Here is a 21,006-nt window from a genome sequence, read left to right on the forward strand (position 1 = left end):
TTCAACTGCAGATAGAGAATAGGGGACAAACACAAAATACTTGTTGTGTGGGAAGAAAATTGAATAGGGGAGGGAGGGGCAATTCCCCGTTTGAATTCAGAGTTCTTGAAGTAAACAACTATTACCCAAGCTAGATTGCTGGGGAAATAAAATGGTAATCATTGCATAAATGCTCCATAATTAGCCATTGCAGTCAAAGACGACAGAACATGTAGTAGTTGAGTCAATGAGTGTTGCTGACTTGGAACAAGCGGGTACTGTATGTAATTATATCACTTCCTTTTCACACTTTTTCAAACAAGCTTGTGTGTCACCCAATCAAACAAGCTTGTGTTCACCCAATCAAACAAGCCTGTGTTCACCCAATCAAACAAGCCTGTGTTCACCCAATCAAACAAGCCTGTGTTCACCCAATCAAACAAGCCTGTGTTCACCCAATCAAACAAGCCTGTGTTCAACTGGACAGCTCGCAGACAAACAACAACCTATCAATCATGATATTTGCAGGTATTAACAGCTACATAGCACTGTGACCTGCCATCTCCAAATTGAATCCTGTTAGCTGTTGACCCACAACCAAGTTCTATTCAGGATCCATATTCTGGCAATAAGGGTTATTGGCTACTCCACCATGTACGGCATTACCACATGACATCAGCAAAGAGGCATGTTGGTCCCCTCCAGTAGAGCAGAGATGGGCCCCGCAGTGGGCCTTCCTCCCCTCCCTCCCTCACACAACCACAGTGGAAAGAATGGAGGATCTCTGGGCCTGGAATCAATCTGCATTCATCACAGTATCCCAGGCACAGGGACCAAATCTGTGCTGGTCATTGTGCCCAGCAAAGTTGTTCAGGAAATATACTACATCTTATTCACAGACACGCTGGCACTGCAGTGATTGAACGGGCACACACACCCAAACACACACAAAAATGTATTACAAAAGGAAAATCCAGTTAGATGGAAAATAACTTTAATAAAACTCATATGAAAACAAAAAACAGCAAAACAATAAAAGGCTGTACATTTGACAATATTCAGTGTCTGAGAGACTTAAGAAGGCTAGCGGTGAGAAATACAGCAGCAATACACATTGACCCACAGTGACAACCATTATAGCCTCAGGCATTAGGGCCCAAGGGTTCATTTACATAATATACATGTAGACTCCTATACGGATATTGCACAAAATCAAAACAGAGAGCACCTCATGACAAAACCAGGAAGTAGCTTTGAATCGCAGTGTTACGCCCTCTGCTGGCAAACCCCTTCCGGCAAACCCCTTCCATAGGTCTTAAACTCCGCCCAATTTGGCTGATCTAAAAAACAAATACACTGAAAAAGAAAGCGACACATTTTGCACACAAACACTCCATTTCTGAACAGATTCTTTAAAACACAGTAAAAACAAACCTAAATCAACTTAAGGTTTTCTTTGTTTTGTTCCTAAAAGGCATTTTAGTAACATGCTTTGTTTATTCATTGTGGTTGTTGTCATGTGAGCAGTTTGGTGCTTTGAAAGACTAGATCTGACATCTGTAGGCAAGTCTATGTCTAAGACAGAATCTCCATGGGGTTGTGATAATACCTCCATGGGGTCGTGATAATACCTCTATGGGGTAGTGTGGTGATGACTCACCCTTTGTGCCTGTTCTGTTTGTCCAACAACAACCATCATTTGATAAAATGGAACACAGGAATGTTACATCCACATTCCAAAGCAGGAACACAAAATTAAGTTCTAGAAACATTTTAAGCTCTCTCTTCCTCGTATTTCAAATGGTTCCAGTATTTGATGGTCTAATTCACCCCATTTCTCAAAGGCTGAAGCTGCGTGACCGAATTGAACTGCCCCACTGGACGCCTCTTCTCTAGAGCTAAACCACCAAATCAATGTTAACTCGAATGTTAACTCATCAAATGTTTTCCTACAGTTTGTTTTACTCCAAGTAGGATAACAGCCTTCATGAGAAATACTATAATATTGGTAACCATCTGGATGTCACTGGGAGAGTCTATTCAGTGTGGAGAGCATGCACGGCAAGTCTGTGTTTCCCAACCCCGGGACACAGTGTCCTTTGCCCCAGCTTGTTGAGCACTGCTTTTCCAAAGTTGTGCTAACGTTAGTGAGGGAAATAGCTAGCTACTAGGAGGGGAAAGCGGCAGCGGCGTGTGGAAAGTTATTGTTTATCTATCGGGAAGATGCATCCAGAAAATTTGGCCATGCAGCGTGTCTCTCTGTGTGTGTGTGTGTGTGTGTGTGTAATATATATATATATATATAAATAAAAAGTCATCTGGCACATATACATCTCCTAAAGAATAACATCTTAAAATGGCAATAAAAAAAAAACATTTAAAAAACTAAACAAATACAATCTTCTCGCAGTTTTTAGGCATACTTTCGAGATGAACTGGAGGCCTCGCGAGGAAAAGTCCAATAAAATGCACTTCCTCTGGCTATGTGCACGTTTTGACGTCGTTTTAAGACACGGGTGTGAGGCCTTGAGTGGGTGTGGTCAACCCTGACCTCTCCCTTTAGTTCAACACAAGGCAGATCAGAAGTCTTGCTAATAGGTGGGTGAAACCACCGTCCCCTTCCTTCCTCATTGGTTCAGTCTAGTCCAGTCTCTAAGGGGGCAGTCCATTCACAACTCAGAAGGGGGGCTCTGACTCTCACTGAGCAGTGCAAAACTCGCAACCACATTACCCACAAATATGTCACATGATCAGGGAGAGGCAATGGGACTGCTGGACTGGCTGGAGGCACACAGCAGCTTCAAAAGCCAGAGGAAAGGCAAAGGGAGGGGGATTTAAGCCTGTAAGAGCATGTGTGTTTAAGATGGTCTTCTAGATTCCCTTCTTTGCGGCCCAGTCCTGTCTGGTCTTCACCCCTTAGCAACACATAACCCTCCACTGTCACTGTTGTCCCAGCACTGGATAGACCTCAGACCCTCCTGACCTTTAACCTTTCACCCTCCAGCTCCAGGATGTGCGACTGTCTGTTCTAGGAGCGGTTGTCTTTGACCACGTTGTGGGCCATCCAGTTGACTTTGGTGGTCCAGCTCTCTCTCAGCGCCTCGTCAAACTTCTGGCGGAAGTGTTTCAGTGCCTCGTCGTCGGTCTTCCCCAGGGCCAGAGAGTCCTACAGGGGAGAAGGGGAGGGAGGAAGACCCTTAACTACTCTTATTGCAACATAACATACATTACTTTGGACACTAAATTTCTGTAGCACATGTAAACTGTAGCCCATGTGAAGCGGCCAACTATATACTGCATGTGTCTGTGTGTGTGTGTTCGTGCGTGCGTCTTACCTTTAGGTACTGTATATCCTTGACGGAGGTGAGCTCGGGCAGTCCAGCAGTCAGCATGAGGGCAAACAGGGTGATGAAGAGGTTCCCATTCCGCCTCAGAATCAGGTAGGCTTGTTCACAGTAATTACGGAAACTAGGCACAACACACACATTCTGTTCACTATACATTCACTCAACTAGCACATAGATAAATGATAAAACTAGGCAATAGATAGTATTCCCGGCCTGGATCATCTGAGTAGTGAAAGGGGACAGAAGCTCACCTGCCAAACTTCTCAGTGTTGCCCGTCTTTCCCTGTTGGATGACGTGGATGAAGTCATGGGTCAGGATGAAGGGGACGCGTTCCCTCTTGATGCCAAACTTGGACTTGAAGTTCCCCAGGATATGCCCAAAGTCTATGTGGAAGAGCTGAGAGACACACAGGATGGAAGAACTTGACCATAAAGGAACCTCTGTGATTTAGCCTGTCGTACAGGGGAGCACCTCTACCCACCTGTCCAGTGCTGCGGACCATGATGTTGTCACTGTGACGGTCACCGATCCCCAGGACGTAGGTGGCCACGCAGTAGCCTGCACATGACAGGGTGAACTCCTCGATCGCCTTCTCCAGAGCATCTCTGCATAGTACACAAACACAAAACAAAGTTTTACTAAATTATCATAAATAAAAAACATTTACATAAGTATTCAGACCCTTTACTCAGTACTTTGTTGAAGCACCTTTAGCAGCGATTTCAGCCTCAAGTCTTCTTGGGTATGACGCTACAAGCTTGGCACACATGTACAGTATTTGTGGAGTTTCTCCCATTCTTCTCTGCAGATCCTCTCAAGCACTCAGGTTGGATGTGGAGCGTTGCTGCACAGCTATTTTCAGGTCTCTCCAGAGATGTTTGATCAGGTTTAAATCCTGGCTCTGGCTGAGCCACTCAAGGACATTCAGAGACTTGTCCCGAAGCCACTCTTGTGTTGTCTTGGCTGTGTGCTTAGGGTTGTTGTCCTGTTGGAAGGTGAACCATCGCCCCCAGTCTGAGGTCCTGAAAGCTCTGGAGCCTCAATCCTGACTAGTCTCCCAGTCCCTGCTGCTGAAAAACATCCCCACAACATGATGCTGCCACCACCATGCTTCACCGTAGGGATGGTGCCGGGTTTCCTCCAGACGTGACGCTTTGCATTCAGGCCAAAGAGTTCAATCTTGGTTTCATCAGACTGGATAATCTTATTTCTCATTGTCTGAGTCCTTTAGGTGCCTTTAGGGAAACTCCAAGCAGGCTGTCATGTGCCTTTTACTGAGGAGTGGCTTCCGTCTGGCCACTCTACCATATAGGCCTGATTGGTGGAGTACTGCAGAGATGGTTGTCCTTCTAGAAGGTTCTTCCATCTCCACAGAGAAACTCTGGAGCTCTGACCAGAGTGACCATTGGGTTCTTGGTCACCTCCCTGACCAAGACCCTTCTCCCCCGATTGCTCAGTTTGGCCGGGCGGCCAGCTCTAGGAAGAGTCTTGATGGTTCGAAACTTCTTCTATTTAAGAATGATGGAGGCCACTGTATTCTTGGGGACCTTCAATGCTGGAGAGATTTTTTGGTACCCTTCCCTAGATCTGTGTCTCGACACAATCCTGTCTCAGCGGTCTACGGACAATTCCTTCGACCTCATGACTTTTTGCTCTGACATGCACTGTCAACTGTGGCACCTTATATAGACAGGTGTGTGCCTTTCCAAATCATGTCTAATCAATTGAATTTACCACAGGTGGACTCCAATCAAGTTGTAGAAACATCTCAAGGATGATCAATGGAAACAGGATTCACCTGAGCTCAATTTCAAGTCTCATAGCAAAGGGTCTGAATACTTATGTAAATAAGGTATTTCTGTTTTTAATACATTTGCTAAAATTTCTAAAAGCCTGTTTTTGCTTTATCAATATGGGGTATTGTGTGTAGATTTATGAGAATATATATATTTTTTTATCCATTTTAGAATAAGGCTGTGACATGGAAAAAGTCAAGGGGTCTGAATACTTTCCGATGGCACTGTATCTATGAAATAGGTCAGTAATACACATTGTTTATATTTAAAAAATGTGGTCTTACCCAGAGTTCTTCTCTTTGAGCCAGTTAAGTAGTGCATCCTTGTTGAAGGCTGCGGCGGCTGCCACGTTGCTGCTGGTCAGCTGGATGTTGGCGATGGTATCCGCCGACGACACCACCTCGATCAGCCCTGACCGGTCCCCAGTTGCTAGGCAACCGTACGGTACAATTCTGCACAGACACGAGGAAACATTTTGTTCCAATTAATCATCATAAACACCATTGAGATGCATCCTATAATTTCCCCCCCGCTCTGCCTCGACCAGAATGTACGCATGATTACGTTCCAAACACCACATCACAGTGGTTTCATTATCATCCTCATCCTCTCTGCAGAGCTCCCCCCCCCCCTCTCCTCTCTGAACCCTTGTCCCTGTAACCTAAAGGCCTGCCCCCAAGCTCAACTGTCAAAACAATCCCACACACTGCTCGGCTCCAGATGTGTGTGTCTGTCTGTGTGTGTTAGAGTATGAGAGTGAGCGCTAGTGTGTGTGGATTTGATTAGGATGAGAAGCAGGCTAGTGTGTGTGTGATGCTGGGGGTATGGATGTGGGGGGTTAGAGGTCAGGCTAGCAGGGGGTGATTTAGGGTCCCCCCCCAACACAGCTTCCTCTTCCCCACAGAGAGCAGGAACAAACAAGCCTGACTGACAGAGTCCGCCTGAGGAAACACACACATCTCTTATCATATTAATATACACACCTGAGGTCCAGATTGGCCTCCTTCCATAGCAGGTCCATCAACCTCAAGATCTGTAGTGTCAACATGTCTTGTCTCAGGTCTGGAGCGAGGGAGAGAGAAACACAATTACAGTCTATCATTCATCCTTCTATCTTCTTTCACCTTCCATAATACACATCCCTCCATCTTGACCTCACTATTCCTCCCTCTCACTCTCCTCCACTCCCTCTCTCCCCTTGAACTTTAGTGATCTTACATTTCCTCTGTTAGATCCACCTCCCTCCCTCCCTTGGCCCTCGTACCATCTCCGTTCTTGAAGATGATTCCCAGGGTGTCTCCCCCCAGCAGCTTGTTGTTGTAGACGATCCACAGAGGCTTCATCTTCGAGTCCATGTACCGACACTTTTCCACACTGGCAAGGGGGAGGAGGGGGGAGAGCAGGGAGGGGCGAGACAAATGAAAAGAGAACAAGAAAAATTTAACCACATCCACTCCCAGATCACCCTCTCCACTCTCCTCTAACCTCTCCCCCCTGACCCTTACTTGATTCCAGAGAGCAGGACACTGGGGTTGAGAGGGGAGTGCAGGTCAGAGAGGGTCTCTGTGTAGCCACTCTGTCTCAGACAAGTCATCATGGCCTCTTTGGTGAGCATGGCCTCCTTGGTCTTACTGCGGGCGTTCTTGATGGTGCCCAGCTTGATCAGCTCGTTCACAGACTTCAGCTTGCTCAGAGCCTCCACCTAGAGGGAGAGAGGGGGCGTAATGTTGTTACAACGTGATGTAATAATGAAATAATGATTCAATTATACCACGGATGTATGCAGTATTTCTGCACTATAATGCAATTGCCTTCCAAATATGACAAGGATGCTATGCATGACAGCATGGTCTTCGTGAAACATCCCACAGTGTGGTAGCTAACTCCAAAACAGGAAGGAGAGGGGGATGGACAGTGATGGACAGGAAGTGGGAGGAAGCTGCCAGCAGTGCGGATGTCTGGGCTAATACAGTAGAGGTCAGAGGTTAGAGGTCAGGCTGCTGTCATCTGACTTCTTTATAAATAACCCCATTCTGAACTGACAGAGGAAACTATAGAATTAGAGTTGGTGACAGAAATAGATGTACTGTAGTGATTAACTCATGACTTAATGTTGGAGTCAGGACGTGTGTGTTGGGGTCCTACCTGTTTCTTCAGGACCTCAATGTGAGGGATGCTGCCGCGACAGTAGGCCTCGAGGATGAGAGAGAACTGGACAGAGACGGCTGGCATGTGCATCTCTGACCTGCAGGGGACAGCACAGTCACCCTACAGTTACTCATACCTGGGGTTGGTTAACATACTTCACCTCACTGAAATTATACCATGAAAGAAATACAGCCTATATCTCTGAAAATGCATTTTTGTTCTTTGCACATGTACACATGCTCTCTCTTGCTCTTTCATGTACACAAGTCTCTCTCTCACCTGAGATGCCAGAAGAGGAAGTGTCCTATGTTGCGGTTGCACTGGGCTCTGTTCAGTAGGAAGCGGGTGAGCGCACAGTCATAGTAGGGTTCATAACGTAACACCTGGACCAGCTGGAGCAGGTACTGAGACAACTCCTCATCACTGGGGGGGGGGAGAGAGTGGAGAGTGGAGAGAGGAATATGAAGTAGGAAGAGGGGGGAGAGAGAGAGGCAGTGAATAAGTCATTACAACAGTAAGTGAACTAGGAATAGGTATGTGCGAGTGTGTGTGGACTACCTCATATCCCTCAGGCAGCCCACAGCGTACTCTCTGACATACTGGTCTGGGTAGTTAAAGTCGAGCAGCTCCAGAGCATCCCTGGGACTCAGCTTGGGCCAGATCTGCAGCAAGGCCTGGAGCTGAGAGACAGAGATCATTCACTATGCTTTATAACCAATACAGGAGCACAGCAGATCTTTGAAGGGGACTGATGAGGGGAATAGTGGTATGGGCTAGGGGTATATTTAGGATCTGACCATTGAGGCACACTCAGACAACATTTTCATCAGACTGGAATGAATAGAATAGTTATTGCAATTGAGAAGGAATTGATTGTGTTAAAAAACACTGTCAATACACAGGCTTGGTTCATGTGGCACAGTATGAAAAGGTATGCACTCACTACTGTAAGTTGCTCTGGATAAGAGAGTGTCTGCTAAATGACAAAATGTAAATGTATGTACCTGGGCCATGTCCTCATGTTTGCTCCACTTGACGGAGAGCAGCAGTTTGGGCAGTGACTGGGGGAAGTTCTCCATGCAGTCGTAGCGTAGTGTCCAGATGAGGTCCTTTTCGTTCTCACACAGCTGGGACAGAGGGTCCCTCTCCATGATCTCCTTCAGCTCAATGTGGAACTTCTTACCGCCTCGGCCCTGTGGGGAAACAGCAGTGGTGGTCAGTCACCACTAGGTGACAGCAAAGGGTAAGAAATCACACTATGTAAAGAGGAGTAGCAAGGGGTGCACCACTAAAGGTAGAAGTTAAAATGTAATCAGAGAACACTGCACGTAATCCTATCCCCCATTAGAGGGATAAAAATACATTTGATTGCTTTATGGATCCACAATGAAAAATTGTTAGTCAAAACACAGAATAAGAGCTTGAAGCTTGAGACAGCAAGAAAACCTCCACCCCCCACCCCCTTGGAAGGGGCATGTTTTGGCAAGCCCCCTGCTTCACATAGTGTTACATAACCATCTGTGTCCTGTCCCACAGGGTCTTTATGAGGGTTGATGTATGTGTGTGTGTGTGTGTGTGTGTGTGTGTGTGTGTGTGTATACACAGTACCAGTCAAAAGTTTGGACACACCTACTCATTCAATGGTTTTTCATTATTTTGACTATTTTCTACATTGTAGAATAATAGTGAAGACATCAAAACTAGGAAATAAAATGTGGAATCATTCAGTAACCAAAAAAGTTAAAAATATCCAGATATATTTGAGATTCTTCAAAGTAGCCACCATTTGCCTTGATGACAGCTTTGCACACTCTTGGCATTCTCTCAACCAGCTTCACCTGGAATGCTTTTCCAACAGTCTTGAAGGAGTTCCCACACATGCTGAGCACTTGTTGGCTGCTTTCCCTTCACTCTGCGGTACAACTCTTCCTACCCATCTCAATTGGGTTGAGTTTGGGTGATTGTGGAGGCCAGGTCATCTGATGCAGCACTCCATCACTCTCCTTGATCAAATAGCCCTTACACAGCCTGGAGGTGTGTTTTGGGTCATTGTCCTGTTGAAAAACATATGATTGTCCCACTAAGTGCGAACCAGATGGGAAGGCGCATCGCTGTAGAATGCTGTGGTAGCCATGCTGATTAAGTGTGCCTTGAATTCTAAATAAATCAGACAGTGTCACCGGCTAAGCACCCCCACAACATCACACCTCCTCCTCCATGCTTCACGGTGGGAACCACACATGCGGGAGATCATCCGTTCATCTACTCTGCCTCACAAAGACACGGTGGTTGGAACCAGAAATCTCAAATTTGGACTCATCAGACCAAAGGACAGATTTCCACCTGTCTAATGTCCATTGCTCGTGTTTCTTGGCCCAAGCAAGTCTCTTCTTATTGGTGTCCTTTAGTAGTGGTTTCTTTGCAGAAATTCAACCATGAAGGCCTGATTCTCCTCTGAACAGTTGATGTTGAGACGTGTCTGTTACTTGAACTCTGAAGCATTTATTTGGGGGTAACTCTGGGTCTTCCTTTTCTGTGGCGGTCCTCATGAGAGCCAGTTTCATCATAGCGCTTGATAGTATTTGCGACTGCACTTACATTACATTTACATTTAAGTCATTTAGCAGACGCTCTTGTCCAGAGCGACTTACAAATTGGAAAGTTCATACATATTCATCCTGGTCCCCCCGTGGGGAATGAACCCACAACCCTGGCGTTGCAAGCGCCATGCTCTACCAACTGAGCCACACGGGACCAAAAACATGCACTTGAAAAAACATTCAAAGTGCTTGACATTTTCCGTATTGACTGACCTTCATGTCTTAAAGTAATGATGGACTGTTGTTTCTCTTTGCTTATTTGAGCTGTTCTTGCCATAATATGGACTTGGTGTTTTACCAAATATACCACCCATACCTTGTCACAACACAACTGATTGGCTGAAACGCATTAAGAAAAAAGACATTCCACAAATGAACAAGGCACACTTGTTAATGGAAATGCATTCCATGTGACTACCTCATGAAGCTGGTTGAGAAAATGGCAAGAGTATACAAAGCTGTCATCAAGGCAAAGGCTGGCTACTTTGAAGAATCTCAAATATAAATATATTTTGATTTGTTTAACACTTTTTTGGTTACTACATGATTCCATATGTGTTATTTCATAGTTTTGATGTCTTCACTATTATTCTACAATGTAGAAAATAGTAAAAACAAAGAAAAACTCTTGAATGAGGGGATGTGTCCAAACTTCTGACTGGTACTATATGTATATATTTGTGTGTGTGTGTGTATGTGTGACAGCAGGGCTGATCTTAGCCTCGGAGAGACACATTGTGGCAGTGCACCATCCTGCCAACACCACCCTGGATCAGAATCAGGACTGACTGGGTTGCCCTGGAAACCAGTCACAGCAATATCCTCCCTCCCCTCTGACACATTTGGTGTCTGTATTTCTGTCCTAGAAATGCCTGCTGCTCTGGAGTAAAAGGAGTGCTTGTGTGTGATGGAAGGAGTGCGTACATGTTTAAGAGTGTGTGTGTTTGAGTGGTTGGAACTCACGACAGTACCATGGTCGAGCAATCGCTTGACCCAGCGATTTCTGCAGCTTTCTCCAGAATCTGCAGGAGTAGATCACACACATCCATATCAGTGGTAGAAATACTTCATATCTACAACCATGTTTGAATAGGTCAAGGTGTGTGTGTCCTTACCTTGTCGAAGGGGGGGAATAGGATGGGGTGAGGGTTGTAGTCAGGGAGGTGGATGTGGAGTGCTGTAGAATTCTCAGTGTACGGGTTGGTCTGGATGGTTCCTATGGGGTTCAGCATCTCTTCAAGTTCATCTGGGGGACACAGAAAAATCACTCATACATGCACCTAACATTTAGTGTATAAGTATGTAGATGAGTTTCAGAAATGTGTGTGTAGGTGTGAGCGTGTATAGGTTAATTAAAGTGTTGTTAAATTGCATGATGGTGTGTGTGTGTGTATGCTCACCAGGAAAGGAAGACCAGCTGTGAAGGATGATATCTCCAGTCTTCAGCTGTCCTTTATAGTCAAACACCATGGTGTTCACCCAGGCTACAGGGTAGTGCTGCAGGGAGACAGAAGGAGATAGAGAGGGAGACAGAAGGAGACAGAGAAAGAGAGAGACAGAGAAAGAGAGAGACAGAGAGAGACAGAGAGAGACAGACACAGAGATACAGACACAGAGATACAGACACAGAGATACAGACACAGAGAGAGACAGACACAGAGAGAGACAGACACAGAGAGAGACAGACACAGAGAAAGAGAGAAACAGACAGACCCACAGAGACAGACAGACAGAGACAGAGAAAGAGAGAGAGAGAGAGAGAGAGACAGAGAGAGAGACAGAGAGAGAGACAGAGAGAGAGACAGAGAGAGAGACAGAGAGAGAGACAGAGAGAGAGACAGAGAGAGAGACAGAGAGAGAGACAGAGAGAGAGACAGAGAGAGAGACAGAGAGAGGCAGAGACAGAGACAGAGAGAGGCAGAGACAGAGAGAGGCAGAGACAGAGACAGAGAGAGACACAGAGAGAGACAGAGAGAGAGAGAGACAGAGACAGAGAGAGAGAGACAGAGAGAGGCAGAGACAGAGACAGAGAGAGGCAGAGAGAGACAGAGAGAGGCAGAGACAGAGACAGAGAGAGACACAGAGAGAGACAGAGAGAGAGAGAGACAGAGACAGAGAGAGAGAGACAGAGAGACAGAGAAAGCGCGAGAGAGGGGACAGAGATGCATATTAAATGTCTCTGTGTGTGTGTGTTTGAGTATGTCTGTGCTTTGTGTGTGACATACCACTTTGCCGGCTTTGCGGATGGTCTGGTACTTGTTGATGTGGGCGTTCTTGGTGGACTTCTGCTTCTTGACCTTGTCCATGACGGCGTAGACGGCGAAGCAGAGGCGGGCCATGCGCGGCAGGTCGCTCACAGTGATGTCGAACTCTAGCGTGCGGTTCCACACGTGTTCCGAGCGTCCACTGCTCTCGCTGCTCACCGCCGGCTTGCATAACAACTCTGTGCCGTGGAACAAGCCTGCACGCACCTGGATCTGGGGACGACGACAAGGGGTTCACCATAATACGGTGATCATGAGAGCTAGCAGTGTTCTACTGACTATGGGTTATAAATACATCCTAGTGCAAACACCAAAGACGCAACAAAAATTCCAGGTTTGCAAGTTCACATCATCATCAGTGGTTACCTTGGCGGTCTCCTCAGCGTTCACCTTGCTGCCTTTGATTAGGACGATCTTAAACTGGGTGGACACCTCCCATACACACGTATTCACTTGCTACAAAGAGAGAAAAGAAGAGTAACAGAGGAAAGAGAAGAGAAGGAACAGAGGAAAGAGAAGAGAAGGAACAGAGGAAAGAGAAGAAGCGGAACAGAGGAAAGAGAAGAGAAGGAACAGAGGAAAGAGAAGGAGAGGAAAGAGGAGGAGAGGAAAGAGGAAAGAGAAGGAGAGGAAAGAGGAGGAGAGGAAATAGGAAAGAGAAGGAAAGGAAAGAGGAAAGAGAAGGAGAGGAAAGAGAAAAGAGAAGGAGAGGAAAGAGGAAAGAGAAGGAGAGGAAAGAGGAAAGAGAAGGAGAGGAAAGAGAAGGAGAGGAAAGAGGAAAGAGAAGGAAAGGAAAGAGGAGGAGAGGAAATAGGAAAGAGAAGGAAAGGAAAGAGGAAAGAGAAGGAGAGGAAAGAGAAAAGAGAAGGAGAGGAAAGAGGAAAGAGAAGGAGAGGAAAGAGGAAAGAGAAAAGAGAAGGAGAGGAAAGAGGAAAGAGAAGGAAAGAGAAGGAGAGGAAAGAGGAAAGAGAAAAGAGAAGGAGGGGAAAGAGGAAAGAGAAGGAGAGGAAAGAGAAGGAGAGGAAAGAAAAGGAGAGGAAAGAGGAAAGAGAAGGAGAGGAAAGAGAAGGAGAGGAAAGAGAAGGAGAGGAAAGAGAAGGAGAGGAAAGAGGAAAGAGAAGGAGAGGAAAGAGGAAAGAGAAGGAGAGGAACAGAGTAAAGTGAAGGAGATGAACAGAGTAGAGTGAAGGAGAGGAACAGAGGGAAGAGGAAAGTGAAGGAGAGGAACAGAGTAAAGTGAAGGAGAGGAACAGAGTAAAGTGAAGGAGATGAACAGAGTAGAGTGAAGGAGAGGAACAGAGGGAAGAGGAGAGGAACAGAGGGGGAGGAGGAAAGAGCGAGGAGAGAAATATTTTCATGAGTACGCAAGGAGAACATAATTTACTGTAGGAATAACACACACACTGAAGGTTGGGCGAGTCAAACTGAGTAGATTTACGAGGGTCAGCACAGCAGGAAAAACACTCCACATGACTGGCCCTCAGCTACAGCCCACAAACATGAACAAGCAGCACACTTCCTGCTGTCCACTAGCTCTGTGTGTGCGTGTAAAGAACATTTTGTTTTTGTAAGTGTGTTTGTACGTGTAAACGAGTGCGTTATTGAATGCTAAAGTGTGTACTGTATGTCAGTGTTTGTGCATTTAGGTCAGTGTCTATGTGACAGAGGAGTACATGTATATTTTTGTAATGTCTGATTTTTTATTTTATTTTTATTTAACCTTTATTTAACCAGGTAGGCAAATTGAGAACACGTTCTCATTTACAATTGCGACCTGGCCAAGATAAAGCAAAGCAGTTCGACACATACAACAACACATAGTTACACATGGAGTAAAACAAACATATAGTCAATAATACAGTGAAAAAAAAAATAAGTCTATATACAATGTGAGCAAGTGAGGTGAGATAAGGGAGGTGAAGGCAAACAAATATATGTATAAATAAATAAAAATATAAAAGGCCATGGAGGCGAAGTGAGTACAACACAGCAAGTAAAATAAAAACTAAAAAAAACAATGGAATGGTTGGTTTGCAGTGGAAGAAAGTGCAAAGTAGAGACAGAAATAATGGGGTGCAAAGGAGCAAAATAAATTAATAAATAAATACAGTAGGTAAAGAGGTAGTTGTTTGGGCTAAATTGTAGATGGGTTATGTACAGGTGCAGTAATCTATGAGCTGCTCTGACAGCTGGTGCTTAAAGCTAGTGAGGGAGATAGGTGTTTCCAGTTTCAGAGATTTTTGTAGTTCGTTCCAGTCATTGGCAGCAGAGAACTGGAAGGAGAGGCGTCCAAAGGAAGAATTGGTTTTGGGGGTGACTAGAGAGATATACCTGCTGGAGCGCGTGCTACAGGTAGGTGCTGCTATGGTGACCAGCGAGCTGAGATAAGGGGGGACTTTACCTAGCAGGGTCTTGTAGATGACCTGGAACCAGTGGGTTTGGCGACGAGTATGAAGCGAGGGCCAGCCAACGAGAGTGTACAAGGTCGCAGTGGTGGGTAGTATATGGGGCTTTGGTGACAAAACGGATGGCACTGTGATAGACTGCATCCAATTTATTGAGTAGGGTTTTGGAGGCTATTTTGTAAATGACATCACCGAAGTCGAGGATTGGTAGGATGGTCAGTTTTACAAGGGTATGTTTGGCAGCATGAGTAAAGGATGCTTTGTTGCGGAATAGGAAGCCAATTCTAGATTTGACTTTGGATTGGAGATGTTTGATGTGAGTCTGGAAGGAGAGTTTACAGTCTAACCAGACACCTAGGTATTTGTAGGTGTCCACATATTCTAAGTCAGAGCCGTCCAAAGTAGTGATGTTGGACAGGCGGGCAGGAGCAGGCAGCGATCGGTTGAAGAGCATGCATTTGGTTTTACTTGTATTTAAGAGCAGTTGGAGGCCACGGAAGGAGAGTTGTATGGCATTGAAGCTCGCCTGGAGGGTTGTTAACACAGTGTCAAAAGAAGGGCCAGAAGTATACAGAATAGTGTCGTCTGCGTAGAGGTGGATCAGAGAATCACCAGCAGCAAGAGCGACATCATTGATGTAAACAGAGAAGAGAGTCGGTCCAAGAATTGAACCCTGTGGCACCCCCATAGAGACTGCCAGAGGCCCGGACAACAGACCCTCCGATTTGACACACTGAACTCGATCAGAGAAGTAGTTGGTGAACCAGGCGAGGCAATCATTAGAGAAACCAAGGCTGTCGAGTCTGCCAATGAGGATGTGGTGATTGACAGAGTCAAAGGCCTTGGCCAGGTCAATGAATACGGCTGCACAGTATTGTTTCCTATCGATGGCGGTTACGATATCGTTTATGACCTTGAGCGTGGCTGAGGTGCACCCATGACCAGCTCTGAAACCAGATTGCATTGCGGAGAAGGTGTGGTGGGATTCGAAATGGTCGGTAATCTGTTTGTTGACTTGGCTTTCGAAGACCTTAGAAAGGCAGGGTAGGATAGATATAGGTCTGTAGCAGTTAGGGTCAAGGGTGTCCCCCCCTTTGAAGAGGGGGATAACCGCAGCTGCTTTCCAATCTTTGGGGATCTCAGACGACACGAAAGAGAGGTTGAAGAGGCTAGTAATAGGGGTGGCAACAATTTCAGCAGATAGTTTTAGAAAGAAAGGGTCCAGATTATCTAGCCCGGCTGATTTGTAAGGGTCCAGATTTTGCAGCTCATTTAGAACATCAGCTGACTGTATTTGGGAGAAAGAGAAATGGGGAAGGCTTGGGCGAGTAGCAGAGGGGAGGGCAGTGCTGTTGTCCGGGGTAGGGGTAGCCAGGTGGAAAGCATGGCCAGCCGTAGAAAAATGCTTATTGAAATTCTCAATTATAGTGGATTTGTCGGTGGTGACAGTGTTTCCTATCTTCAGAGCGGTTGGAAGCTGGGAGGAGGTGTTCTTATTCTCCATGGACTTTACGGTGTCCCAGAACTTTTTTGAATTTGTGTTGCAGGAAGCAAATTTCTGCTTGAAATAGCTAGCCTTGGCTGTTCTAACTGCCTGTGTATATTGGTTTCTGGCTTCCCTGAAAAGTTGCATATCACGGGGGCTGTTCGATGCTAATGCAGAACGCCATAGGATGTTTTTCTGTTGGTTAAGGGCAGTCAGGTCAGGAGAGAACCAAGGGCTATATCTGTTCCTGGTTCTAAATTTCTTGAATGGGGCATGCTTATTCAAGATGGTGAGGAAGGCATTTTTAAAAAATGACCAGGCATCCTCTACTGACGGGATGAGATCAATATCCTTCCAGGATACCCCGGCCAGGTCGATTAGAAAGGCCTGCTCGCTGAAGTGTTTCAGGGAGCGTTTGACAGTGATGAGTGGAGGTCGTTTGACCGCTGACCCATTACGGATGCAGGCAATGAGGCAGTGATCGCTGAGATCTTGGTTGAAAACAGCAGAGGTGTATTTGGAGGGCAAGTTTGTTAGGATGATATCTATGAGGGTACCCGTGTTTACGGAATTGGGGTGGTACCTGGTAGGTTCATTGATAATTTGTGTGAGATTGAGGGCATCAAGCTTAGATTGTAGGGTGGCTGGGGTGTTGAGCATGTTCAAATTTAGGTCGCCTAGCAGCACGAGCTCTGAAGATAGATGGGGGGCAATCAGTTCACATATAGTGTCCAGAGCACAGCTGGGGGCAGAGGGTGGTCTATAGCAGGTGGCAACGGTGAGAGACTTGTTTTTAGAGAGGTGGATTTTTAAAAGTAGAAGTTCAAATTGTTTGGGAACAGACCTGGATAGTATAACAGAACTCTGCAGGCAGTCTTTGCAGTAGATTGCAACACCGCCCCCTTTGGCCGTTCTATCTTGTCTGAAAATCTTGTAATTGGGGATGAAAATGTCTGAATTTTTGGTGGTCTTTCTAAGCCAGGATTCAGACACGGCTAAAACATCCGGGTTGGCAGAGTGTGCTAAAGCAGTGAACAAAACAAACTTAGGGAGGAGGCTTCTAATGTTAACATGCATGAAGCCAAGGCTATTACGGTTACAGAAGTCATCAAAAGAGAGCGCCTGGGGAATAGGAGTGGAGCCAGGTACTGCAGGGCCTGGATTCACCTCTACATCACCAGAGGAACAGAGGAGGAGTAGGATAAGGGTACGGCTAAAAGCTATGAGAATTGGTCGCCTAGAGCTACTAGAGCAGAGAGTAAAAGGAGGTTTCTGGGGGCGATAAAATAGTTTAAAGGAATAATGTACAGACAAAGGTATGGTAGGATGTGAATACAGTGGAGGTAAACCTAGGTATTGAGTGATGATGAGAGAGATATTGTCTCTAGAAACATCATTGAAACCAGGTGATGTCATCGCATATGTGGGTGGTGGAACTGAGAGGTTGGATATGGTATAGAGAGCAGGGCTAGAATCTCTACAGTGAAATAAGCCAATAAACACTAACCAGAACAGCAATGGACAAGGCATATTTACATTAAGGAGAGGCATGCTAATCGAGTGATCAATAAGGGTCCAGTGAGTAGAGGTTGGTTGGGGTCGTGGCGATCCAGACAGCTGGCCGGGTATATGGCTATCGGTAGCAGCATAGGATGGAGGTCTGTTTGTAGATACCTCGTGCGTTTCCGTCGGTAGGTTAGTGGGGTTCCGTGTAGTGGGGTTCCGTGTGGTAGAGGGGATCAATCCAAATTGGCAAAATAGATATAGTGACCCAAGGAAAAAAATAAAATAAATAAATAATAATAATAATAATAGTTGACCAATATACTTGTTCAAATAGCAGCCGATAAGACAGCTAACGATTAGCGGGCCTCAGATGAGCGTTCAGGTAACGTCGGGACGGAGGTGCCAGTTGGATAAATCCCTCGGGCAGATAACGTCGGCAGTCAGTCGCGGCAGTCAGTCGTGAAGGCCCGGTGGGGTTCCGTATCTGCAGCAGCAACAAAAGAAACGGGTCCGGATGGTGATGGAACTCCTCAGCTGGCTAGCTCCAGAATGATTTGAGTTTGCTCCGGGGTCGACGTAAGCCAATAGTCACACGGTTTGCAGCTAGCTAGCTGCGAAATCAAGGTGCAAGTGTCCAGAGCCTGCGGCTGGAATCCGGGGAAACTGAGAGAAAAAGAGTCCCGGAATGCTCCGGTCCGAGTCGCGTTGCACAAAAGTGCCGGTAGATTATCGAGCTAAAGGAATAGCTGATGACCACTAAACGTGGGCAGCTGAAACACCAACGCTAGCCAGCAAACCGGCTAATTTCGGGGCAGCTACAGATTAGCTTCTGGCTAGCTATCGGAGTAGCTTCTGGTTAGCTTTCAGGCTAGCTTCTGAATTAGCCCCTGGCTAGCTTCCACGATGGATTTTCAGATTGAGGTAAATAATACTTTTGTAATTGGTGAAGCGGGTTGCAGGAAAGCTTTTGCAGGAAAGCTTTTGTAGTTGAGTTCTTGGATAATAAAATAGATAAAAGATATGCGAAGAAAGGTGTAAATATATATATATACAGGACACGAACAATACTGAACAGAAAAAGACGTCTGAACTGCTAAGCCACCTTGGACGAGATTACAGTACACCACCACAGTACACCAGACGAGATTACAGTACACCACCACAAGAACAGCCTGTCCTTCTCTCAACCTCTGCTCACTACCTAGAGCAAAGCTCTACCCTACTGGAGAGCTGCTTAGTAAACAGGCTTGTTGTGCTTGAAGCCCTACTCACTTCTCCTTCTGTCAAGCGTCCAACTACCACAAGACATCACTGTTTGACCGCCATCTTTCTTCTTTTCAGATCAGTGCAGATGCAGTCTTGTTGATGTTGACATTTAGTTGTGATAATTGACATTTGAAGTGCTAATGATTGTCAGGTGTGTCATTTACTGTCAGATGTCACCGTGGGACGTAGTCGTCATGGTACTGTGCAATTAAGCCCTAATGAGCAATTCAACTGCACCTGACCTTTAGGACCAGGCGAAACGTCATAAAAGACTCACTAACACATACCTGCACCTATATATGCACACACACACACACAGACACTCTCTCTCTTTCTCTGTGTGTCTGTGTCGTGTAACTGACCGAGGGTCCCCTCCTCTTGGGGGGCAGGGGTAAGGGGGGGTTGGAGCTCTTTCGGTTGACCACAGCTCCGATGGCCGAGATCTCCTTCTCGAACATGGTCTGGACTGTGCTGACCTGGACCAGGGTCAGGTGGGGACACTCCTTCGCCTGGAGACAGGCTTTGATGTACTGGGACAGAGAAGAGAGGAGGTGTTAATACAGAGAGAACAATTCTCTATGCAGTCTTTGGTACACACATATCCAAATGTACATTTTAGGGTTGAGTGCCTTGCTAGATTTTTCACCTAGTCGGCTCGGGGAATTGTAACAGCAACCTTTTGATTACTGGCCCAACGCTCTTAACCGCTAGGCTACCTGCCACCTCTTACAAATGTGAATGGCGCGCACACACAAACACCACACACCCAAACAGAGAGACACCACACAAATCCATATGTTCTGAGGAGAGGACAGAAGAGGGAGAGTACACACACTGAGGGATGAGAGGTCAAAGAGAGGAAATCAGATGGAAGGTAACCCATATCTAATGTATAGACATGACATATGTAGATCAGATGGTTCCTGGTTCTAAACACTTTTCCGTGAACGAGAGTAAATGGGTCCGGACCCATTTCTGCAGGGCGTAATGGTCAGAGTCTGCTTCATCACACGCACACATATGGATTCAGTCATACACACCTACCAGGTTTGAGAGTAACAGTAATGTGTTCCAGGAAGACAGTGTTATTAATGAGGCTTTATTAGGACATCAGTCAAATTACTGTTTCTGGATCACTGAGTCTTGTTTATGGCTAAACACAAGGAGTTCTCTTTCAAGTTTTCGTTTCGGTATTTCACTTATGGAATACGTCCCCAGCGTATTCGTCCCCAGCGTATTCGTCAGAAGCCTTTATAACACTATGCCAGCCATGATTGAGCAGCGTCTGAGTCATTCAAACACCTCTTCTCGCTTTTCATCAGAAAGCTTACCTCGACACAACTGCATTTTCCAGAACAAGCTAAACTGTCCACAGATGTGAGCTTACAATTCGCTCGCCAGGTTCTATTCTCAGGACTGTGCGGTGGGGACAATTTTCCTTTTCCTTCACCATAGTTAGAGGATTATATACAATTATTCACTAGCTAGCGTCTGTGGTTTTACTTCGACAGGAAACGTTTTTACTACCGACCCCAAGCTATCTTTTGTAACCTGTTGTTTCAGAAACAGTATCCGGCCATCACACGAGTGCCACCGTCAGAGATAACCCACTAAATCACTAGCTATCGGACTAGCCTACCACACTAGTTTTTTTCTGACAGCTAAAAACATAGGATCCACGCTATGGCGACAAAAACATCTCCCTCCCCAAACGAGGAGAAGCTCCCCGCATGAATCTGCTCCTGTGGAAACAAGATATCGGCCAAAGACACCCACTCTGTGTGCTCTGCTTGCCTTATCCTCTCCTGTCTCCTGTCCACACTGTGCCCTCTTCACTGTGAAGGGCCTCCGTCGCAGGCTAGCACGCCACGCTAGCCTGAGTCAACAGGACCCTCCTAACATGGGGGCCGGCGACTCACCAGAGGCGATGGATATCCCCACGTGAAAACGTGACGGCTAGCGCTAGCTGCTAGCTGGGGCGACCAGCTCAACGCCATTGCCCTGCTGTTGGAGGACTCCAACAACCACCTTGACGCCTCCCTGCTGGGCTTCCTGATTAGAGACGATCACAACTCCTTTCGGAATCGGATGGAAACGAAGACTCCTTCATCCCCTCAGGCCAGGCCACCAAGCCTCCTGCCGGGGAATCCGAAACCGGGCACGCAGGCGGGGAGCCATCAACACCAGTTCTCGGTGTGGACCTGCAGG

General features: G+C 46.2%; 1 protein-coding gene across 3 annotated transcripts in view; it reads right to left on the bottom strand.

Moving 5' to 3' along the window:
* Nucleotides 1-951: 951 nt before the first annotated feature.
* Nucleotides 952-21,006, bottom strand: part of LOC139548313 (phosphatidylinositol 4,5-bisphosphate 3-kinase catalytic subunit beta isoform-like) — a 93,280-nt gene continuing 73,225 nt past the window's right edge. For all 3 annotated transcript variants that reach the window (XM_071357918.1, XM_071357920.1, XM_071357919.1), the window contains exons 7-24: nt 19,161-19,328; nt 12,502-12,591; nt 12,097-12,348; nt 11,272-11,368; nt 10,987-11,117; nt 10,843-10,893; nt 8,276-8,464; nt 7,830-7,951; nt 7,551-7,694; nt 7,269-7,368; nt 6,629-6,825; nt 6,388-6,497; nt 6,107-6,185; nt 5,408-5,575; nt 3,809-3,932; nt 3,578-3,723; nt 3,315-3,447; nt 952-3,145 (exon numbers count right to left, since the gene is read on the bottom strand). In XM_071357918.1, the coding sequence (XP_071214019.1) occupies nt 3,008-3,145; nt 3,315-3,447; nt 3,578-3,723; nt 3,809-3,932; nt 5,408-5,575; nt 6,107-6,185; nt 6,388-6,497; nt 6,629-6,825; nt 7,269-7,368; nt 7,551-7,694; nt 7,830-7,951; nt 8,276-8,464; nt 10,843-10,893; nt 10,987-11,117; nt 11,272-11,368; nt 12,097-12,348; nt 12,502-12,591; nt 19,161-19,328 (2,439 nt within the window). In that variant the 3' untranslated portion in view covers nt 952-3,007. The remainder of the gene's footprint in view (nt 3,146-3,314; nt 3,448-3,577; nt 3,724-3,808; nt 3,933-5,407; nt 5,576-6,106; nt 6,186-6,387; nt 6,498-6,628; nt 6,826-7,268; nt 7,369-7,550; nt 7,695-7,829; nt 7,952-8,275; nt 8,465-10,842; nt 10,894-10,986; nt 11,118-11,271; nt 11,369-12,096; nt 12,349-12,501; nt 12,592-19,160; nt 19,329-21,006) is intronic.

The sequence above is a fragment of the Salvelinus alpinus genome, chromosome 21 (genome assembly GCF_045679555.1).
Source record: "Salvelinus alpinus chromosome 21, SLU_Salpinus.1, whole genome shotgun sequence".
In the NCBI taxonomy this organism is placed as follows: Eukaryota; Metazoa; Chordata; class Actinopteri; order Salmoniformes; family Salmonidae; genus Salvelinus; species Salvelinus alpinus.